Source organism: Sapajus apella, unplaced genomic scaffold (genome assembly GCF_009761245.1).
Source record: "Sapajus apella isolate SASKATOON/1434 unplaced genomic scaffold, GSC_monkey_1.0 scaffold5, whole genome shotgun sequence".
NCBI lineage: Eukaryota > Metazoa > Chordata > Mammalia > Primates > Cebidae > Sapajus > Sapajus apella.
This window is the reverse complement of record NW_022436945.1, coordinates 25,490,314-25,508,025: the sequence shown is the minus strand read 5'-3', so window position 1 is coordinate 25,508,025 and position 17,712 is coordinate 25,490,314. Positions and strand designations below refer to the sequence as shown.

The 17,712-nt window shown below is 35.1% G+C and overlaps 1 protein-coding gene across 5 annotated transcripts in view; it reads left to right on the top strand.

Moving 5' to 3' along the window:
• The window catches only part of ARAP2 (ArfGAP with RhoGAP domain, ankyrin repeat and PH domain 2), a 183,938-nt gene that overhangs the window by 151,221 nt on the left and 15,005 nt on the right, over nucleotides 1–17,712 (top strand). For all 5 annotated transcript variants that reach the window (XM_032273755.1, XM_032273753.1, XM_032273757.1 and 2 more), the window contains 3 exons: nucleotides 5,488–5,627; nucleotides 14,477–14,559; nucleotides 15,663–15,698. In XM_032273755.1, coding sequence (XP_032129646.1) covers nucleotides 5,488–5,627; nucleotides 14,477–14,559; nucleotides 15,663–15,698 — 259 coding nt within the window. The remainder of the gene's footprint in view (nucleotides 1–5,487; nucleotides 5,628–14,476; nucleotides 14,560–15,662; nucleotides 15,699–17,712) is intronic.

Sequence of the window (17,712 nt, the reverse complement as noted above, 5' to 3'; positions counted from 1 at the left end):
GTTTGGAAGAATGAATTACTGGAAGCCATTCAATTCATGACCTTGATTTTGTTACATACAGAGTTACACAAAATGTACCCCAAAGTGTTTAGCTCTATTTTGGCCTTTAATTGGTGGATTTCTACTTATTTTAACATCTTGGCAACAAATAGAAATTTAGCCGTGAGAGCTTTATAAAAGTATTTTAAATCATAATATTTATCATAGATCTTTATATTTCAAAGTATTCTTTGTTCTTGCCTCAGCCCTAACATATATTCCTTTCAAAACGTTCATCCTGAGTCCCTTAATATTGTGCACTCTGAGGTTTATGCTCAATATACTCAATCACATAAAACGATTTTTAAAGTAAATGTTAATATTTAAACGGTATTTAAAATTTGAAAAATATTTTCCCCTAAGTCTGTTTTCTTTATGACTATGAGTTATTTACATCAATATCAGACATAGGCTTATTTCTTATTGGTAAAAAATGCAAGATGTATTAATTTGAACAAAAATGTAAATGGAAAGTACTGTCAGAAGGTTTGAATGGATTTTACTGACTTAAGCCATATAAATATCTGTATTTCACAACTTGATTATAACTTGCCTTTAAAAATACCTATGTCTAAACCAACAAGGCATTATAAATGACTCTCTTGTACTAAATCAGCTATATGACCAAGTCTATACAATCTTTAACAAATTTCTTACTGTACTTAGCTATAAAAATCCTTTAAAATATTGCTGTGTGGAATTGCATATTAAGGCATTGTACCAGAAGACACATTTAGGCAGCGTGTTTTTCAGTAATTATTTAAAAGTCACAACATACCTCAAAAGAACCTATTAGTATGACAGTGTGATTAATAAAATACTGTCTGAAGTCAGTGTGTGTATCATGAAAACTATTGAGGTTTGTTATGTGTGTTTATTCATGGTTAGGATCAGTCATGTGATTTGTATATGAACGTGGAATGACTACCATTCCATTAGGATGGAATGAGTTGTAAGAAACTATTTGTATTTTTAACTTTTGTTTTCTTATGCTAATTTTAAGTGTGAAAATTTGTATGTTATTTGCTGGAATGATTTCCCCAAACATATTAAGGGTTGTTGGATTTAAGACTTTCTTTTTTTTTTTTTTTTTTTTTTTTTTTGAGATGGAGTCTCCCTGTGCCACCCAGCCTGGAGTGCAGTGGTGTGATCTTGGCCCACTTCAACCTCTACCTCCAGGATTCAAATAATTTTCATGCCTCAGCCTCCTGAGTAGCTGGGACTACAGGTGCACACCACCACACCTGGCTATTTTTTTTTTGTATTTTTAGTAGAGATGGGGTTTCACCTTGTTGGCCAGGCTGGTCTCGAACTTTTGACCTCAGATGATCCACCCACCTCAGCCTCCCAAAGTGCTGGGATACCAGGCATGAGCCACCATGCCCAAAAAGGATTTGTGTGTTTTTTTGAGACAGAGTCTTGCTGTGACGTCCAAGCTGGAGTTCAGTGGGGGTGATCTCACCTCACTGCAACTCCCACCTCCTGGGTTCAAGTGATTCTCCTGCCTCAGCCTCCCAAGTAGCTGGAATTACAGGCTCGCACCATCATGCCCTGCTAATTTTTGTATTTTTAGTAGAGACGGGGTTTCACCCCTGGCCTCGAACTCCTGACCTGGGGTGATCTGCCTGCCTTGGCCTCCCAAAGTGCTGGGATTACAGGAGTGAGTCACTGTGCCTGGCTAAATTATTTTCTAAAGTTTTCTTTTGTAAATTTTGGAAACGATGCATGGATATTTAAAATTCTATCACCTTAATACCAGGAAGGTATTAGGCTGATAGACCTGATACAGTATTCTACCATACACTTTGGTATATCTTATCCTATATGACACCCACAACAATCCTTCAGGATAGGTGCCATTACTGTTATTATACAGGAAAAGCAGAAGCTGACACCTTAATATCTATTTGGTTTTGGATTTCTTTTTCTTTTTATTGTTCTTCAGTTCTCCAGTAAGCAGTTGAATATGTATCTGGATTTCAGGGGAAAGTTTTAGACTGGAGATAGATGGACAAATTTTTGCATCATAAAATACAAATACAAATTTGATGTTCTCACAAAAAAAGTGTTTTTGTATTACGAAAGTTCTAAGTGTGGCACATTGTCAGTTTGGCACATGAAATATGATTACTGGTATAGGCTCTACACTTTTTATGCACACAGCACCTTTTATTCATCAACTGCAACGAATACAGGACACGAGAGTACAAGGTGTATTGTGGTTTTGGTTTTGCTTTGTGTTTATTTATTTCTGCTAAACCAGACCTAGTCTTCAATCCCCTTTTTTTATCACTTACTAATTTTTGTGTCTTTGGGCAGTTCATTTTAATTCCCTGAGTCTCATTTTCTGGCTTGTAAAACCAGATCAAAAATTATCTAACTTGAATGTCACAGAATACAAATTCCAGAAACACATTTAGCCATCTTTAGAATATCCTAAAAATAAAATGTAAAAATAATGAGAAAAAGATGAATCATTATAAAAATTTAGGTGGAAAATTTAGGGCATGCATTTAAACTGTAGAACAATGTCTACTGCTGGTGGCCCTGCCTCCTCTTCTCCCACCCTACAAGGCCTGTGCATAGGCAGAAAATTGTGGGGCAAAGGAGGGGAGCTTTTCTGACCTAAGCCAAAGTTTTCTTGGGAAGGAAAGAATCATCTCAGTGCCCAATCCCCCTGCCAATACAAATTAATCCAAAAATAGGTTCATATGACATGTCTTTATACATCACATATCATCAAAATTGATTTTAATAACAGACATTTTGTTAGATATCTGTGGTATTTTAATACCTGTAAAAGCACCTTCCCAGTCTAGCTAAGTGAACCTGACTTTGAATTCTGATTACAGCACTCTTTAGCTATGTGCCTTGGATAAGTTTCATGATTATTTCAAACCTGTTTCTACATCTATAAAATTATATTAAGTGTAATTAATCTACCTGAAAGTGTTGTTCTAAGCCTTTAATGAGACAGCCATGGAAAGAGCTAGCACCATGCTTGCCTCATGCTCCACATACACTAGGAGTGATTATACGAGTTGTTGACTAAAGAGTGGTCAGATTATTACCATTATGTTATCGCGTCATGCCTTCACATATTCTCTTTCCGAATATTCATATATTCTGTCTTTCCCTTGCCTTTTCCATTTCCGTTGTGTTCCTGGGAATTCTGTGATTTTATTTGTCCCCCACCACAGTGCCTAGCACAAAGCTTGATGGTAAGAAAAAGTACACTTTTGATGGAAGAATGAATGAATGAAGAAACTAGTGAAATAATGGCAAAGAGATTGAACAGGTTCTTTGGTGGACAGGAATTTCCTCTTATGGCTGTTCTTGAGAAGTGAGAGTCAATAAGCTTTTTTCCCTTTAAGGCCAAGAGTTAATGTTTTATGAGACTTAAGGTCTCTGAAACAACTACTCAACTCTGTCCCTGTAGCATATACGCAGCCATAGATAGTACGTAAGTTAATGTGAGGCTGCATTCCAATAAAACTTTATTTTTATAGGACTGAAATTTGAATTTCATGTAATTTTCATGTGTCATCAAACTTTTGTGAAATTTTGTGCAACCATTTAAAAATGTAAAGATTATTCTTAGCTCGTGGGCCATATAAAAATAAGCAGAGGATTGGATTTGGCCTCCAGCCATAATTTGCCAATCTCTGAGCTGGAAATCTAATATGTAACCTAAACTAGAGGGAGTTCTCGCTTATTAGTCAAAGTCCATTAGACTCATCATAACAGTAGGAAAAGGATATCATGGAAATGTGAGAAGCCCTCTCTAGCGATATGTTACGTTTAAACTTAGACTCAATTCTTGTAAAATTCCTCAGTTTCTTCTCTGAGGCAGCAATAGCTAGAAAAGGACATGCATATAGAATTGGGGTTTTACCAAATATCTTATGTTCTGACTTACAGATGAGAGTTAAACCTTGGGTACATATAGATATGAATATGAAAACAGTAGATACTGTGGACTCCAAAAGGAAGGAAGAGGATAAGGGCTGAAAAATCTTTTAGGTGCTATGTCTACTATCTGGGTGCCTTGATCAATGGAAGCCCAAATCTTAGCATCACACACCCTTGTAACAAACATGCACATGTACCCCTGAATCCAAAATACAACATTTTTTAAAAGTTGAGTTTTAATCTCCTTCAGTGAGCTCTGCAGCCTTGGGGAAGCTGCTTAACCTTCCTAAGCCTTAGTTTTACCATGTGAAAAATGAACATAATCATCACAACTTTTTAGTGTTGTTATTAGAGAATATATATAAAGTCTGGGCATCTAATAGGTACTCAGTAAGTTGTACCTATTAGCAAAACAAGCAATTATTGCATGTTTAGATTTAGTTTTTCAAATTTGTTGTTTCTCAAATCAGTTCTATTTTCTCCTGCTATTTCTTTTCTTTAAAAAAATAACTTCTAAGTTCAGAGGTGCATGTGCAGGTTTGTTACATAAGTGAACTTGGGTCGTGGGGGTTTGTTGTGCAGATTATTTCATCACCCAGGTATTAAGCCTAGTACCTATCAGTTACTTTTCCTTATTCTCTCCTTCCTCCCACCCTCCACCCTCCAATAGGCCCCAGTGTGTGTTGTTTCCTTCTGTGTGTCCATATATTCTCATCATTTAGCCGTCCCTTATAAGTGAGAACATGTGGCACTTGGTTTTCTGTTCCTGTGTTAGTTCGCTAAGGATAATGGCCTCTAGCACTACCATGTCCCTACAAAGGACATGATCTTTTTCATTTTTCTGGCTGCATAATACTCCATGTTGTAAATGTACCATATTTTCTTTATTTAGCCTATTGTTAACGGGCAAATTGCTACCTTAGCAATTTTGCCTTTCTTACCCTTGCCTGTTACACATTTATAAAAATTTCTTTAATCCCTTAAGAATTTATGGATTCAAGTCAGAATTCTTAAAGGTGTTTCCTTTTTCATCTGTGTGTTTGCATGTTTTACACCAGCGGGGTTCAAAAGAAATAGAATACAAGCCATATATATAATTATAAGTTGTCTAGTAGCCACATAAGAAAAAGGTAAAAAGAAACAGGTAACATTACAAGTATATTTTATTTAATATCACATATCCAAAATACATTTCGACATGTAATTAATATTTTAAAATTGTACTATTTTACTTTTTTTCATACAAAATCTTTAAAATTTATTACATACTTTACACTTATAGCACCTCTCAACTCAGACTAACCACATTTTGTGTAATTTCTAGACTGTGACTAATTGAACAGCCCAGGCAGGCCCATATATGATAAACAGCAATATGTCAGGCACATGGGTTTCCTAGAAGTTCACCTTAGACTTTAGTGGTAGTAAGCAAGTTATTACTTTACATTATTAAAACTGACAGTGTAGAAATGTTTTATTAGATTTCAAATAAGTAAAAATGTACCCAGCTCACAAAAGTAATGCTGTACTTTACAGACCGGAGTGCACTGGGAAGCATCAAAGAAGGAATCTTGAAAATCAAAGAAGAACCATCCAAAATCTTATCTGGAAATAAGTTTCAAGACCGGTATTTTGTTTTACGAGATGGATTTCTCTTTCTTTACAAGGATGCGAAGGTATAGTATTTGAACATGCATACATTTTTATTTATGTGGATATTTACATTATATTTTACACTGCTCTCAGCCATCTCTCTTGGAAGTCACTGCCTGTAGTATATAAAATGCATGGTAAGCTGATGATTTCCTGCGCCTCTGGGCTATGATATTAATGCACTCAGTAACACAGTGAAGAATTTTATAAGACCTTTCTAGGCACCTCAGATTTTGTAGGGCAGCAAATGACTTAAGCCCTGAAGAAAAGTCTAATGTGTGTTATAAATCAGCATCTCAGTCAATAAAATTAATAGAGAATGTGTGATACCCTAAAATAAAAGACTTCAGATTAGCTACTGGAAATTAATAAAAGGTACAATAAAATGGTAAAACCCAAGTTAAAATAAATCTCATTAGTATCTTTCCTATACATTTGAATACATTAACACATTTAATTTTATATGTATTAATGTAATCTTATTGACATATTCCCTGTAATTCCCTAAAAGTTCTTATTAAATAATTGTGGAATGGATAAGAGAACTAGAGATATAAAAGAGGGAGTAGATAATGGCATAGCTATACAAATATTGAACTTAAGTTGGGTGTAGTGGTTCACATCTGTAATCCCAGCATTTTGGAAGGTCAAGGTGGGCAGATCACAAGGTCAAGAGTTTGAGACCAGCCTGGCCAATATGCTGAAACCCCATCCCTACTAAAAATAAAATATTAGCCGGGCATGGTGGCAGGTGCCTGAAGAACCAGCTACTTAGGAGGCTGATGCAGGAGAATCACTTGAACCTGGGAGGCGGAGGTCACAATGAGCCAAGGTAGCGCCACTGTACTCCAATCCGGATGGCAGAGCGAGATTCCATCTCAAATAAATAAATAAATAAATAATAAAAATATTGAACTTAACATCAGAAAATCTTATCTCTGTGAAGAGCTACCTGCATGAATAAGTAACTTAACCTCTCAACCTCAATATCCACATCTGTAATTTAAGATAGTATGAGTTCTGCATGTCAGATTTTTTTAATGCTTAAATATATATATATATGTATTCTTTAAATATTCTCTGGGTGCAGTTTGTACAAGTTTGTTCATTTTATTAAAATTCATTGAGCTAAATATGATTTGTGTACTTTTTATATATGTGTTATATATACACTGCAATTTTAAAACTCAATGCATTAGGATAAGAAAAGCAAAACAAAGATGTGCACAGGCCCCACCCCCAGGGATTTGGTTTTTATAAGAATGTTATAGGTGCTGTTAACAGCATTATGTTTTAATTTTTTGAATTTTTTTTTTTTTAGCTTTTAATTTCAAAAGTGCAAGTGCAGATTTGTTAGATAGGTAAACTTGAGTCATGGGAATTGGTTGTACACATTATTTCATCACCTAGATATTAAGCCTAGAACTTAGTTGTTTGTTCTGATCCTCTAACTCTTCCCACCCTCCACCCATCAAAAGACCCCAGTGAGTGTTTTTCTCCTCTGTGTATCCATGTGATCTCATCATTTAGCTCCCACTTATAAGTGAGAACATGCGGTATTTGTTTTTCTGTTCCATGTTAGTTTGCCAACGATAATGGCCTCCAGTTCTATCCATGACCTTGCAAAGGATATGATCTCATTCTTTTTTATGGATGTATTACTATTCCATGATCATGGTAGATAAGTGTTTGATGTGCTGCTAGATTCAGTTTGCCAGTATTTTGTTGAGGATTTTTGCATTGATGTTCATCAAGGACATTGGCCTGACGTTTTCTTTTTTGTTGTATCTCCGTCAGGTTTTGGTATCAAGATGAGGCTGACCTCATAGAATGAGTTATGAAGGAGTCCCCTCTTCTTAATTTTTTAAAATAGTTTCAGTAGGAATGATACCAACTCTTATTTGTACATCTGGTAGAATTCAGCTGTGAATCCATCAAACAGTCCTGGGCTGTTTGTGGTTGGTAGGCTTTTTGTTACTACTTAAATTTCTGAACTAGTTATTGGTCTGTTCAGGGATTCAATTTTTTCTGGTTTAATCTGGGAGGCTATATGTGTCCAGGAATATACCCATTTCTAGTTTTTCTAGTTTATGTGCATGGAGGTATTTATAGTATTCTCTAATGATTGTTTATATTTCTGTGGGGTCAGTAGTACTATCCCCTTTATTGTTTCTGATTGTGTTTATTGAATCTTCTCTGTTTTCTTCTTTATTAGCCTAGCTAGTGGTCTAATACTATTTGTAAAAGTTCTTTTTAAAGTTTGAAACATTTTTAAATACAATAATAATACCATGCTCATCGAAAGATACCACTAAGAATATGAATAGGCAAGCCCCAGATTGAGAAAATTCTATTAATAGATGTACTAATAGTCCAAGATTGAGAAAATGTATTAATTAACATATATCAGAAGAAGGACCCTAAATATAAAGAATATTAGGAATATAAAGAGCTCTTCTAAATCAACAATAAGAAAAATACTTCAGTAAAAATTCCTGGCAAAGGATAGTACAGACATTACATGAAGGAAGGTGTAGAAATGGCCAATAACCCATTTAACCAAAAGTGTTCACCATCATTAGTAATCAGGAAATTAAAATTAGAACCACAAACACTGTTTTACGCTCATTGGTATGACTAAAATCTTAACAGTGATAACACCCAATATTTAAAATGATGTAGAGTAATTAGAACTCCCACATAAATTGTTGGTGGAAGGGTAAAGTCACACGATTACTCGATAAAATATTTGTCAGTTTTTAAATGAAGTTACTAACATAATCTCTACCCCATGATCCAGCAGTTCTACTCAAAGGTAATATAGTCACAAATGCACTTGTACAAGAATGTTCATAGGCAGATTTATTCTTAAAAGCTCATACCTGGAAACATTCCAAATGTCCACCAATAGGAAAATATTCTATTCATATAATAGAATACTACTCTGCAACAAAAATGATTATTAACACAAGTGAATTTTTAAAACCTTTTGAAACAAAAGAAGCTTGATACAAAATAGTATCATATAAATCTGATCATAACAAGTCTATGAACAGGCCAAACCCTTCGATGGTGATAAAAGTCAGAAAGTGTTTCCTTAGGTTGGGGGCAGAGTTTGCTGCAGAATCGCCAAGGAAAAGGGTCAGTGGGGTACTTTGTAGATAGAAATTTTCTTGATCCTGTTTTGGATGGTGGTCACATGGAAGTATGCAGCAACAATTCTGTTTCTTTGAGATTCAGATAGTACCAAGGCAATTACTTTAAATGTAAAATGGAAGTCAGCAGGACCTGGAAAACACTTTTTATATTGAATTATAAAATTCACTTGGGTAAACATTGCTTACACACTTTTAGTGAATGGTGCTTCACTGTGTTCTGTTGTGGAGATGCACAAAGACAGACCACGGTGTAACATCTGTTAATACGTTATGAAGAAAGAATTGTTGGCAGCTTTCCAGAGCTGCGGGTGTATTTTGTGGCTTCTGTTCAGCACTCCCTGTGCTTTAATTACTTTCCCTGTATATTCCTCCAGCAGAGAAGCCTCCATGTGGGCATGAATAAATCATAGTAGCATCCAATTCTGCGTATGCATTCCATGTTTGCTTTCCTCAAGGACAATGGAATGTCCAGGCAGGAGACTAATAAAATAGCCTGAATTCTGCAGCCCTTGTCACAGGTTCATATTATATATGCACTTGAACCGCCACTTGATATCCAGAAGGGAGTCTGGATGGGTATCAAGTGGTGACTGTAATTTATTATCATTCTTCAATTTTACCCATAGAGGAATAGTAGATTTTATAGAATTATGGGGTATGTGATGGAACACATCAGATTTTAAGGTTTGTGAACTTTATATTTATGCCTGTGAAAATACAGGCTGAACTTCAAAGCTCATTATTCTAGTCAACTAGAACTGAATCTGACAGAGTTTTGTTTGGTTTTGTGCAGTGGGCCACCCACCTTGATCTTCAAAAGACTGATTTCTTTCATCACAGTCCCTGCGTATACATAATATGTTGGTTAAGGATCACTCTTGCAGTTGGATATCTGCCTGGGGTATTTAGAAATCAACCTGAACTTTTTCGTCCCATCAAGGAACTGACACTTTTCATTGTGTAGCAACAGAAGGTTGCTAAAAACAAATATAGTAGTTTGTGGTAGTAGCAATGACAGGGCAGCCATAATGGCAGCAGCTAACATTGAAGTTGCCATTATTGTATGTGTGCTTTTCTATGCAAAACAGAGTTCTATGTATTTTATTTGGATTATTTCATTTTATCTATACAGTTACACCATGAGATTGCTACTCTTATTATTCCCACTATGCAAATGAAGAAATAGATTCTCAAAGACATTACATAACTTGTCCAAAATCATATACACAGTAAGTGATGGGATCAGAATTATTCCCAGGCATTGTACTTCAAAGGCTCTATGCAGAAACTTACAAAGGAAATTTAACATTTGTATTACCTTAGTGTTTTTGCTGAAAGAATTTTATGTGTGGTAGAGAGTAAGTTGTTTTCATTAAATAGTATCAAGTATTTTAAAATATGGAAATGCAAACCATTCAGTTTTTACGGTATTTTCTCTCAAGCTGATGTACCGTTTAGTATCCGCCCCAGGGAAGGCTGTTCATGCAGTGACTTTTACAGATGGATTGTTTTTGTAAGTGAGATGAGGAGTCTCATACCCCTTAACAGAAAAAGTTTTGCTATAAGAATTTGTATCTGTTTGAAAGAGTCATTTTGCTAAATCTGAGCTACCTTGCATAAACTGGGAGGCAGTGATAGTCCCAAGAACTTGTCTAAAGACAGTGCTCTTTAAGGACACTGAACACATTTTTTAATAACAGTGACCTAAAGTTATGGAATTATTGTCTGATTATTAAGTGTTTGAAAGTTATATTTGCATATTTTACAGAATAAATTAATGTAACTGATACTTTAATTACTACATTATGAAAAGCAGATGAGAGATTTATGCTTTTCCTTTAAACTCAAACTCTGGTCATTTTCAACACATGACTTCATTTCGTTACTTTTTCATGTTACCAGTCTATCCCTATTAATATCAATGGTGAATTCATTGGCAATGTTAAATATTCAATTGATTTTATAGTGAATTATCAACAGTAAAATCTCCCAACTTATTTGAGTAAAGAGTTAGCATTTGTTTTAGTGGTTGACATTAATATATGTGTGCTTGTATAAATTTTTTAAATGATTTAGTTAAAAGAGAGGAAAAATTACAAATGGAGAAGTGTATTTAAGGAGACTGTGTTAATTAGAGATAATTTATGAATGCTCATTAAGAACAAATCACAGTAATACACAGGGGAAGATATCTTTTGTTCTGCAAGTTTTCCCTTTGCAGAAAACGTTAATTGTTTTCAGATTTAATTTACATAAAAGGTGAGAGGTTTTAGAGAATATAGCCATTATACTGTTAATGGTGTGAAGAAAGCAAATGGGTAAAGGAGATCATTAAAAGTTGCATACACTTTAATAAGCAAATTCTTTTTAGCCACAGGAATACTGTTTTAAGCATACTCATTTAATTGGCTTAGTTAAAAACTTTACTTTGAAATATAGTGGCTGAAGCAACACATTTCAGACTTCATAATAGTCTAGTATATTGAACTTTTTGGAGAAATTCTCTTTAAATTACACGTACCAAAAGAGAAAGCTGTAATAAGCCAACAGTAAAGCGATCTTGCCAAACGACATTTCCTTTTATAGAACTTTCCATTAAGATCTATATAGCTCCACTTTATGAATATTCAGTTTCAAAATGGAAATGGAAAAGAATGTGTTTCTACAATTGCTAATCTCCTGAAATTATATCATTTGTATGTTTTTTTGTGTGTGTTTTTTTTTTTTTTTTTTTTTTTTTTTTTTTGGACAGGCTATGGTATAAAGTAATGAGCTTGAATGCCAGGATTGACTTTGGGCAATCAATTAAATTACTTCAGACTCTCAATCTACTTATTACCAAAAGTTTTTCAAAATGTAGGCAATCCTGAAAAGTCATTGTCCTGTATAAATGAAGACTGGTGCAGGCACAGTGTTTCTCATTCTCAAATATGCAAGTCCTGTCTTCTCCATATTGCTAGAGTTGTAGCCTACCCTGCAGCCTCTGTTGGGACTGTGTCTGAGGGAAGAGCAATCTACATTATTAAAAGGAACACAAACCTTGGTTGTAATTTGATTTAACCTCTGACACAAGTGGCTAGGAGTCACCTATACTGCATACATTTCTAATAGCTCTCCTCTCCTTGAATATATCCTATTGTGGGCACTTACTGCCTTACAAAGCTACCTCACTGTTTCATAATCGACAGTTCAAATTGTTAAAATGCTTTTTTTTTAAATTTAGCAAATTAGCAGGCTACAAAATCAATACCCAAAGATCAGTCTCCAGTTGGATTTAAAAGAGAAAATGCATAAACTACTAGAAAACAACCTTAAAAGAAGTGGAAATTTATGTGAAGGAAACTATAGAACTTCTCTGATAGAAGTAAAATTGATGTTAAATCTACTAATATTGATTTATAGAGTTAGTGCAATTATTTTAAAGTTTGCCGAGGAAATTACTTTTAAAATTTTCAAAAATATTTGATAATTCACTTCAAAGGATAGATAAGAATAATTTGAAGACATTTTGGGAGATAAGAAGTAAAATAGTTTTGAATTATTTTCCCATCCAACTATTAAGATATACAGTGAAACTAAAATACCTTAAATATTATAATCCTTGTATAAAAGTGAACAAAGAGCAATGGTACCATAAATTTAGGTAAAATATTGTATGTTAGGATTTAATTTTTCATAAATATGCCACAAAAAAGTACATGTCTGAAGGAATGTTTGTTCAATAAATTGGGGTGGAATAATCATCAACAACAAAACAATTTATCTAAATTATCATTTATACCGTATATTAAAAAATATATTCCAGATTGACAAAAGATTTAAATCCTGAAAAATATCGACCCTTAAAGCTACAAGATCATAAAACTGAATATTTATCAGCTACATGGGAACACTTTAAACTTAAGCAAATGTTAAGAAAGTACCCTTAAAAGACCAATATGTTTGACTTATTAAAAAGAAGGTAAACAATGAACTAGGTTAAGACAAAGAGAAATTTGGACAGAATATTTTATTTAAAAAGACAAGGCAATTTTATATTAAATACCTAAAGAACTAGTACAAACAAAGACATGGATAAACTGTTTACCACATCAAAACTGCCAATGGCTAGCAAATACATAAATACACACTTAACATTGTGTTACCTTAGTGTTTTTGGTAGGGTAAGTAAATGTACCCTATCAGTTTAGCCAAGATTTTTTTCTTAATCATATTTCTAGCCTGTGACTCAGTGGTTACATTTCTAGAAATCTAGCCATAGGGGAAAAAATTCAAAATATGTTTTTTAAAACATTATCTGCAATGATAGTAATAGTGAAGTTACTGATAATAGAGGTTAGGAATAAATTCGCCATGTAAATTCCAGGCCTTTGGTCACCACAGCATTATTTCTGATCACCTTCCTGGTTACTTTTCCCTCTGTATTTCTTTTATGTCCTCCTAACCTATTTGCTCTATGAAACTAATTTTTAATTTTATGAGCGTTTGTTCCTCCCTTTTCCAATGTGACTGCTTTCTGAATATTGGGAGTGGTGTGAAGAAATATATAATTGATCTAGGGCCAACTGTAAATTTTTAGTAGTCTATTTTAATTATTAGGATAATTCTTATTAATTTGGATATTTGAGATTGCACAATATATGTTCATATATTCACAAGTCTATTTTCCATAATTCCGAAATCCAAAAAGTACAGAAAATCACAACTCATTTGGTGGCAAAATCTAACCCAAAACAACATGAAGATACATAAATTGTTTATCTTGAAAATATGAATATTTTTGAATACAAGGTACTACCCCAATCAACACTGGTGAGGTGGAGTTATAAACATACAGCATATGTTTTAAAATATGCAAAATCACCTCTGATATGTATTAGTCAGGGTTCTCTAGAGGGATAGAACTAATAGCATAGATGTATATATGAAGAGAAATTTAAGGAGCATGGACTCCTACAGTCACTATGTGAAGTCCCACAATAGGCCATCTGCAAGCTGAGGAGCAAGGAAGCCAGTAGTGGCTCAGTCAGAATCCCAAAACCTCAAAAGTAAGGAAGCCAACAGTGCAGCCTTCAGTCTGTGACTGAAGGCCGAGAGCCCTGGCAAGCTGCTGATGTAAGTCCCAGAGTCCAAAAGCTGAAGAACTTGGGGTCCGATATTCAAGGGCAGGAAGCATTCAGCACAGAAAAAGATGAAGTCCAGAAGACTTAGCAAGTCTGCTTTTTCATCTTCTCCTGCCTGCTTCATTCTAGCCAAACTAACAGCTGATTAGATAGTGCCCACCCCGATTGAGGATGGGTCTGCCTCTGCCAGTCCACTGACTCGAAAGTCAATTTCCTTTGGCAACACCCTAACAGACATACCCAGGAACAGTACTTTCCAACCTGCAAACCAGTCAAGTTGACACTGAGTATTAACCATGACATGATGCACATCATCTAACCCCAAGTGTTTTTGAATCAATAATTATAGAGCCATGTGTGGGTTTGTATATACATGTGTACACATGTATAACATTAATATATCTGAAATTATCTACCAATATGTATTTGATTGTATTGTGAATTGAAGGACTCTTCATTTACTAAACTCCTAAAATGTTTTATGAAACATTGATAAACTAAACAATTCTAAACCCAATCATTAATGCTCAAGGAAAATGTATGGAAATGTGTAAATCCATTTAATTATGAATTATTTTGTTGTCCTTACAGAGTAGTAAACATGAAAAAATGTTTTCTCTGAGTTCAGTGAAGTTTTACCGTGGAGTGAAAAAGAAAATGAAGCCTCCAACAAGGTAAAATTTGAAAGGGAAGTGCTGAAAGGAAAAAAAAATATGGGAAAATATGTCTGTTTAAGGATTTAGGGATCAGTGGCATTAGTCTAACTTTTTATAGAGTAAGTTTTAGGCAAATTTTTTAAGTTGTTTCCCTGTCATAGGGTTCTTGTGGCAGATCAAGGAACTCGTATGAGTAGATAAGGAGGGGATGATTTTCCCACTGAAACTGAGACCAAGCTCCTTGGTCATTGCGATCTCTCTATGTGAAGCAAGAAATCAAGGGAGGTCCTGTCTACTGGGAAGTTCATGGCTTCCTCTGCATCTCATTCCTTGAGCTGTGACATGACAATCTGAGGGTGTCTCAGACAAGTCTGTACACAGGAAAGCAAATGCTGCCCTCCAGCTTCCTGATGCTTGGCTTCTACAGTGTTTTGATTCTGGTTCTGTAATTTTCCCTTTTTACTATGCTGACTTTGGTACTGGAAACACATAGCATATGAGTGGTAGAGAGGAGGTGGACGCCTCCTACAGATTATGTGCCTCTTTAATACTTCATATACCCCAGAGTTGGTTTATACCACAATTTCTTATCAGATTACTTCGATTGGCTAATAAATGTTTGCACTAACACTTAGTATCATGAACATCATTTTAATGAACTATATGTGCTTACTTCTGAACTTTTGTTGCTGGAAATTTCTTTACTTTTGCCTTCATACTCAGTTTCAAAGCCTAGCACATCTACCTGTGTTTTAATAGGCATATTCTTTAATTCCCCCAGTATCAGTACTCTCTATGTATCATCTTATTTCAGTCATTTTCATAGATAGTTGGCCTTATTCAGTTGGCCTTATTCAGTTAAGAATATCTTCTCAGACACAGATCTTCTCTGCCCCATAACATTATAAGCATCCTTCCCTCTATATAAAGGTGTAGCCAGATCCCTTAGCATTTAGCATTCACCTCTAGCTAAGTCAAACACATTGAATCATCACTTGTGGAAGTCTATGCATTCTCACTATTAAATCTCATCTCCTTAACATCTAATCCTGTTTTCTGCCTTGTAAAATGTATCATTTTAAATTTATGTGCCTGTGTGTGTTTTTTTCTATGTGATGCAGTTGGGGATTGACCGCATATTCAGAGAAACATCACTGGTAAGTTAACAGCTGACAACTTTTGGATGTAATATATTGGTGGCAACTTCAGGAAAAGAATAACTTCAGTAATTTCAGATAGAACTACAGACAGAAAGTCACCTAAGAGAAATTAGGGTTGTTTATAAAGACTTTGAGTCTAAGAAGAGGAAAACAAAGGTCAGGCGCGGTGGCTGACACCTATAATCCCAGCACTTTGGGAGGCTGAGGTGGGTGCATCACAAGGTCAAGAGATCGAGACCATCCTGGTCAACATGGTGAAACCCCGTCTCTATTAAAAATACAAAAATTAGCTGGGCATGGTGGCGTGCGCCTGTAGTCCCAGCTACTTGGGAGGCTGGGGCAGGAGAATTGCTTGAACCCAGGAGGCGGAGGTTGCGGTGAGCTGAGATGGCGCCATTGCACTCCAGTCTGGGTAACAAGCGAAACTCCATCTCAAAAAAAAAAAAAAAAGAGGAAAACAGATTTTTATCAGGGTTCAAGTACCATGTATTCTATTTGGTAATGATTCTGAAGAGAGACTACCTCTAATTTCTTCCATAGTTATTATGAATGTGGAATTCAAATTTCATGATATAAGTAGGTGATAGTTTTAAAAAGATTAAGAACTAGCTAAAATCAGATTTTAAAAAGACATATATCCTGCTCTCAAACCTGTTCTTTCTATATATGTACTTTTTGCCTTATACCGTTACCAGTAACCACCAATATTTCTAGAGAGTGTACTGTTTCCTGTGTCTAATCAGTCACTGAGCCATATGAGATCTGCCTCGTCACTGTGCCCCTCATCCACCTACACCTCTCTATTCTCAGGGCCAGGCCTTCATTGATCTGCCTGGAATATTCCGGGAGTCCTAAGTGCTCTTCATGCCTGTGCTTTGCTTTTGTTCTGGCGTACATTCTCCATCTCTCCAATGAGGAGTGTTTTCTACACTGTACCATGTTTCTCTCCTGCTTTAAAATCTCTGTGAACTCTTTCACTTATTGGATCAAGCACACAATTGTTGCATGGTATGCAAGGCTAAATATGACTCCATCAACTTTATCTCCCACAGCTTTTCCTTTCTCACTTAAGGACAAAACCCGCATCTGTCTTTATTCACCACGCATTCCTTGCTGTTTCAGATCTGCATGTGTGATGTATATGGCCCCTCTACTGAGCTTTTGTTCATACTTTTTGCTTCTCCTTCCTCTCATTACTTTCAGTATCTCTTTGTTGATCCAAACAACTCAACTGTCACTGTTCTTTGAAACCATAGTTCAAATGCCCCAAAACCTTCTCTAATAGCTCTTACCTCTGATCATTATTTATTTATTTGCACTCACAGTATTTTATAAGCAAGGGTAGATAATTAAAATGATTTGTGGCAGGAATGGTTTTCTTGGACACGGTAATAGGGAAAGACAATGTTTTCATGAGGTTCTAATGAAGAACACACGCATTTTTTTAGAAATTTAATTTTCAGCATTTTTCAGGTAAATTATTTTGATAATACAGGAATGTAAAAAATACAATTGCTTTGAAATGCCTGTCAGGTCTTTCCAATATCAGTTATAAAAATTTCCTCTTATAAGAAGCAACCCTCTCTTCATCTCCAAGTCTGTGGTTTCTATGTTTTCGCTGAGTTTTAGATTTGCTTTTTCTCACTGTGTTATAATTTATTTGTCTACATGCTTAGGTCCCCTAATAGACTACAGGAACCTTGAGGACAAGGCCTCTGTTTTATTTAGGCTTTCAATAAAAGGTTACTGAATCACTGTTATTGGATATGCAGTGGTTTTTCATGTAGTTTTATTTTTCATGAATCCGTGGATATTCGTGTTTATAATTACAACAGTGGAGACTGTGTCTCAGACTTTTTAAAAGCAACATCAGTTCTTAAGAGAATGTGCACATATTTTTCTTCTCAGGCCCGGATTTTCTGTGGAAACCAGTGTTTGACCATCATGTACTTGAAAAAGCAAAATGAAACTGACCTTTCTGCCTTTCCAGAAATATTGTTGATCACTTTGC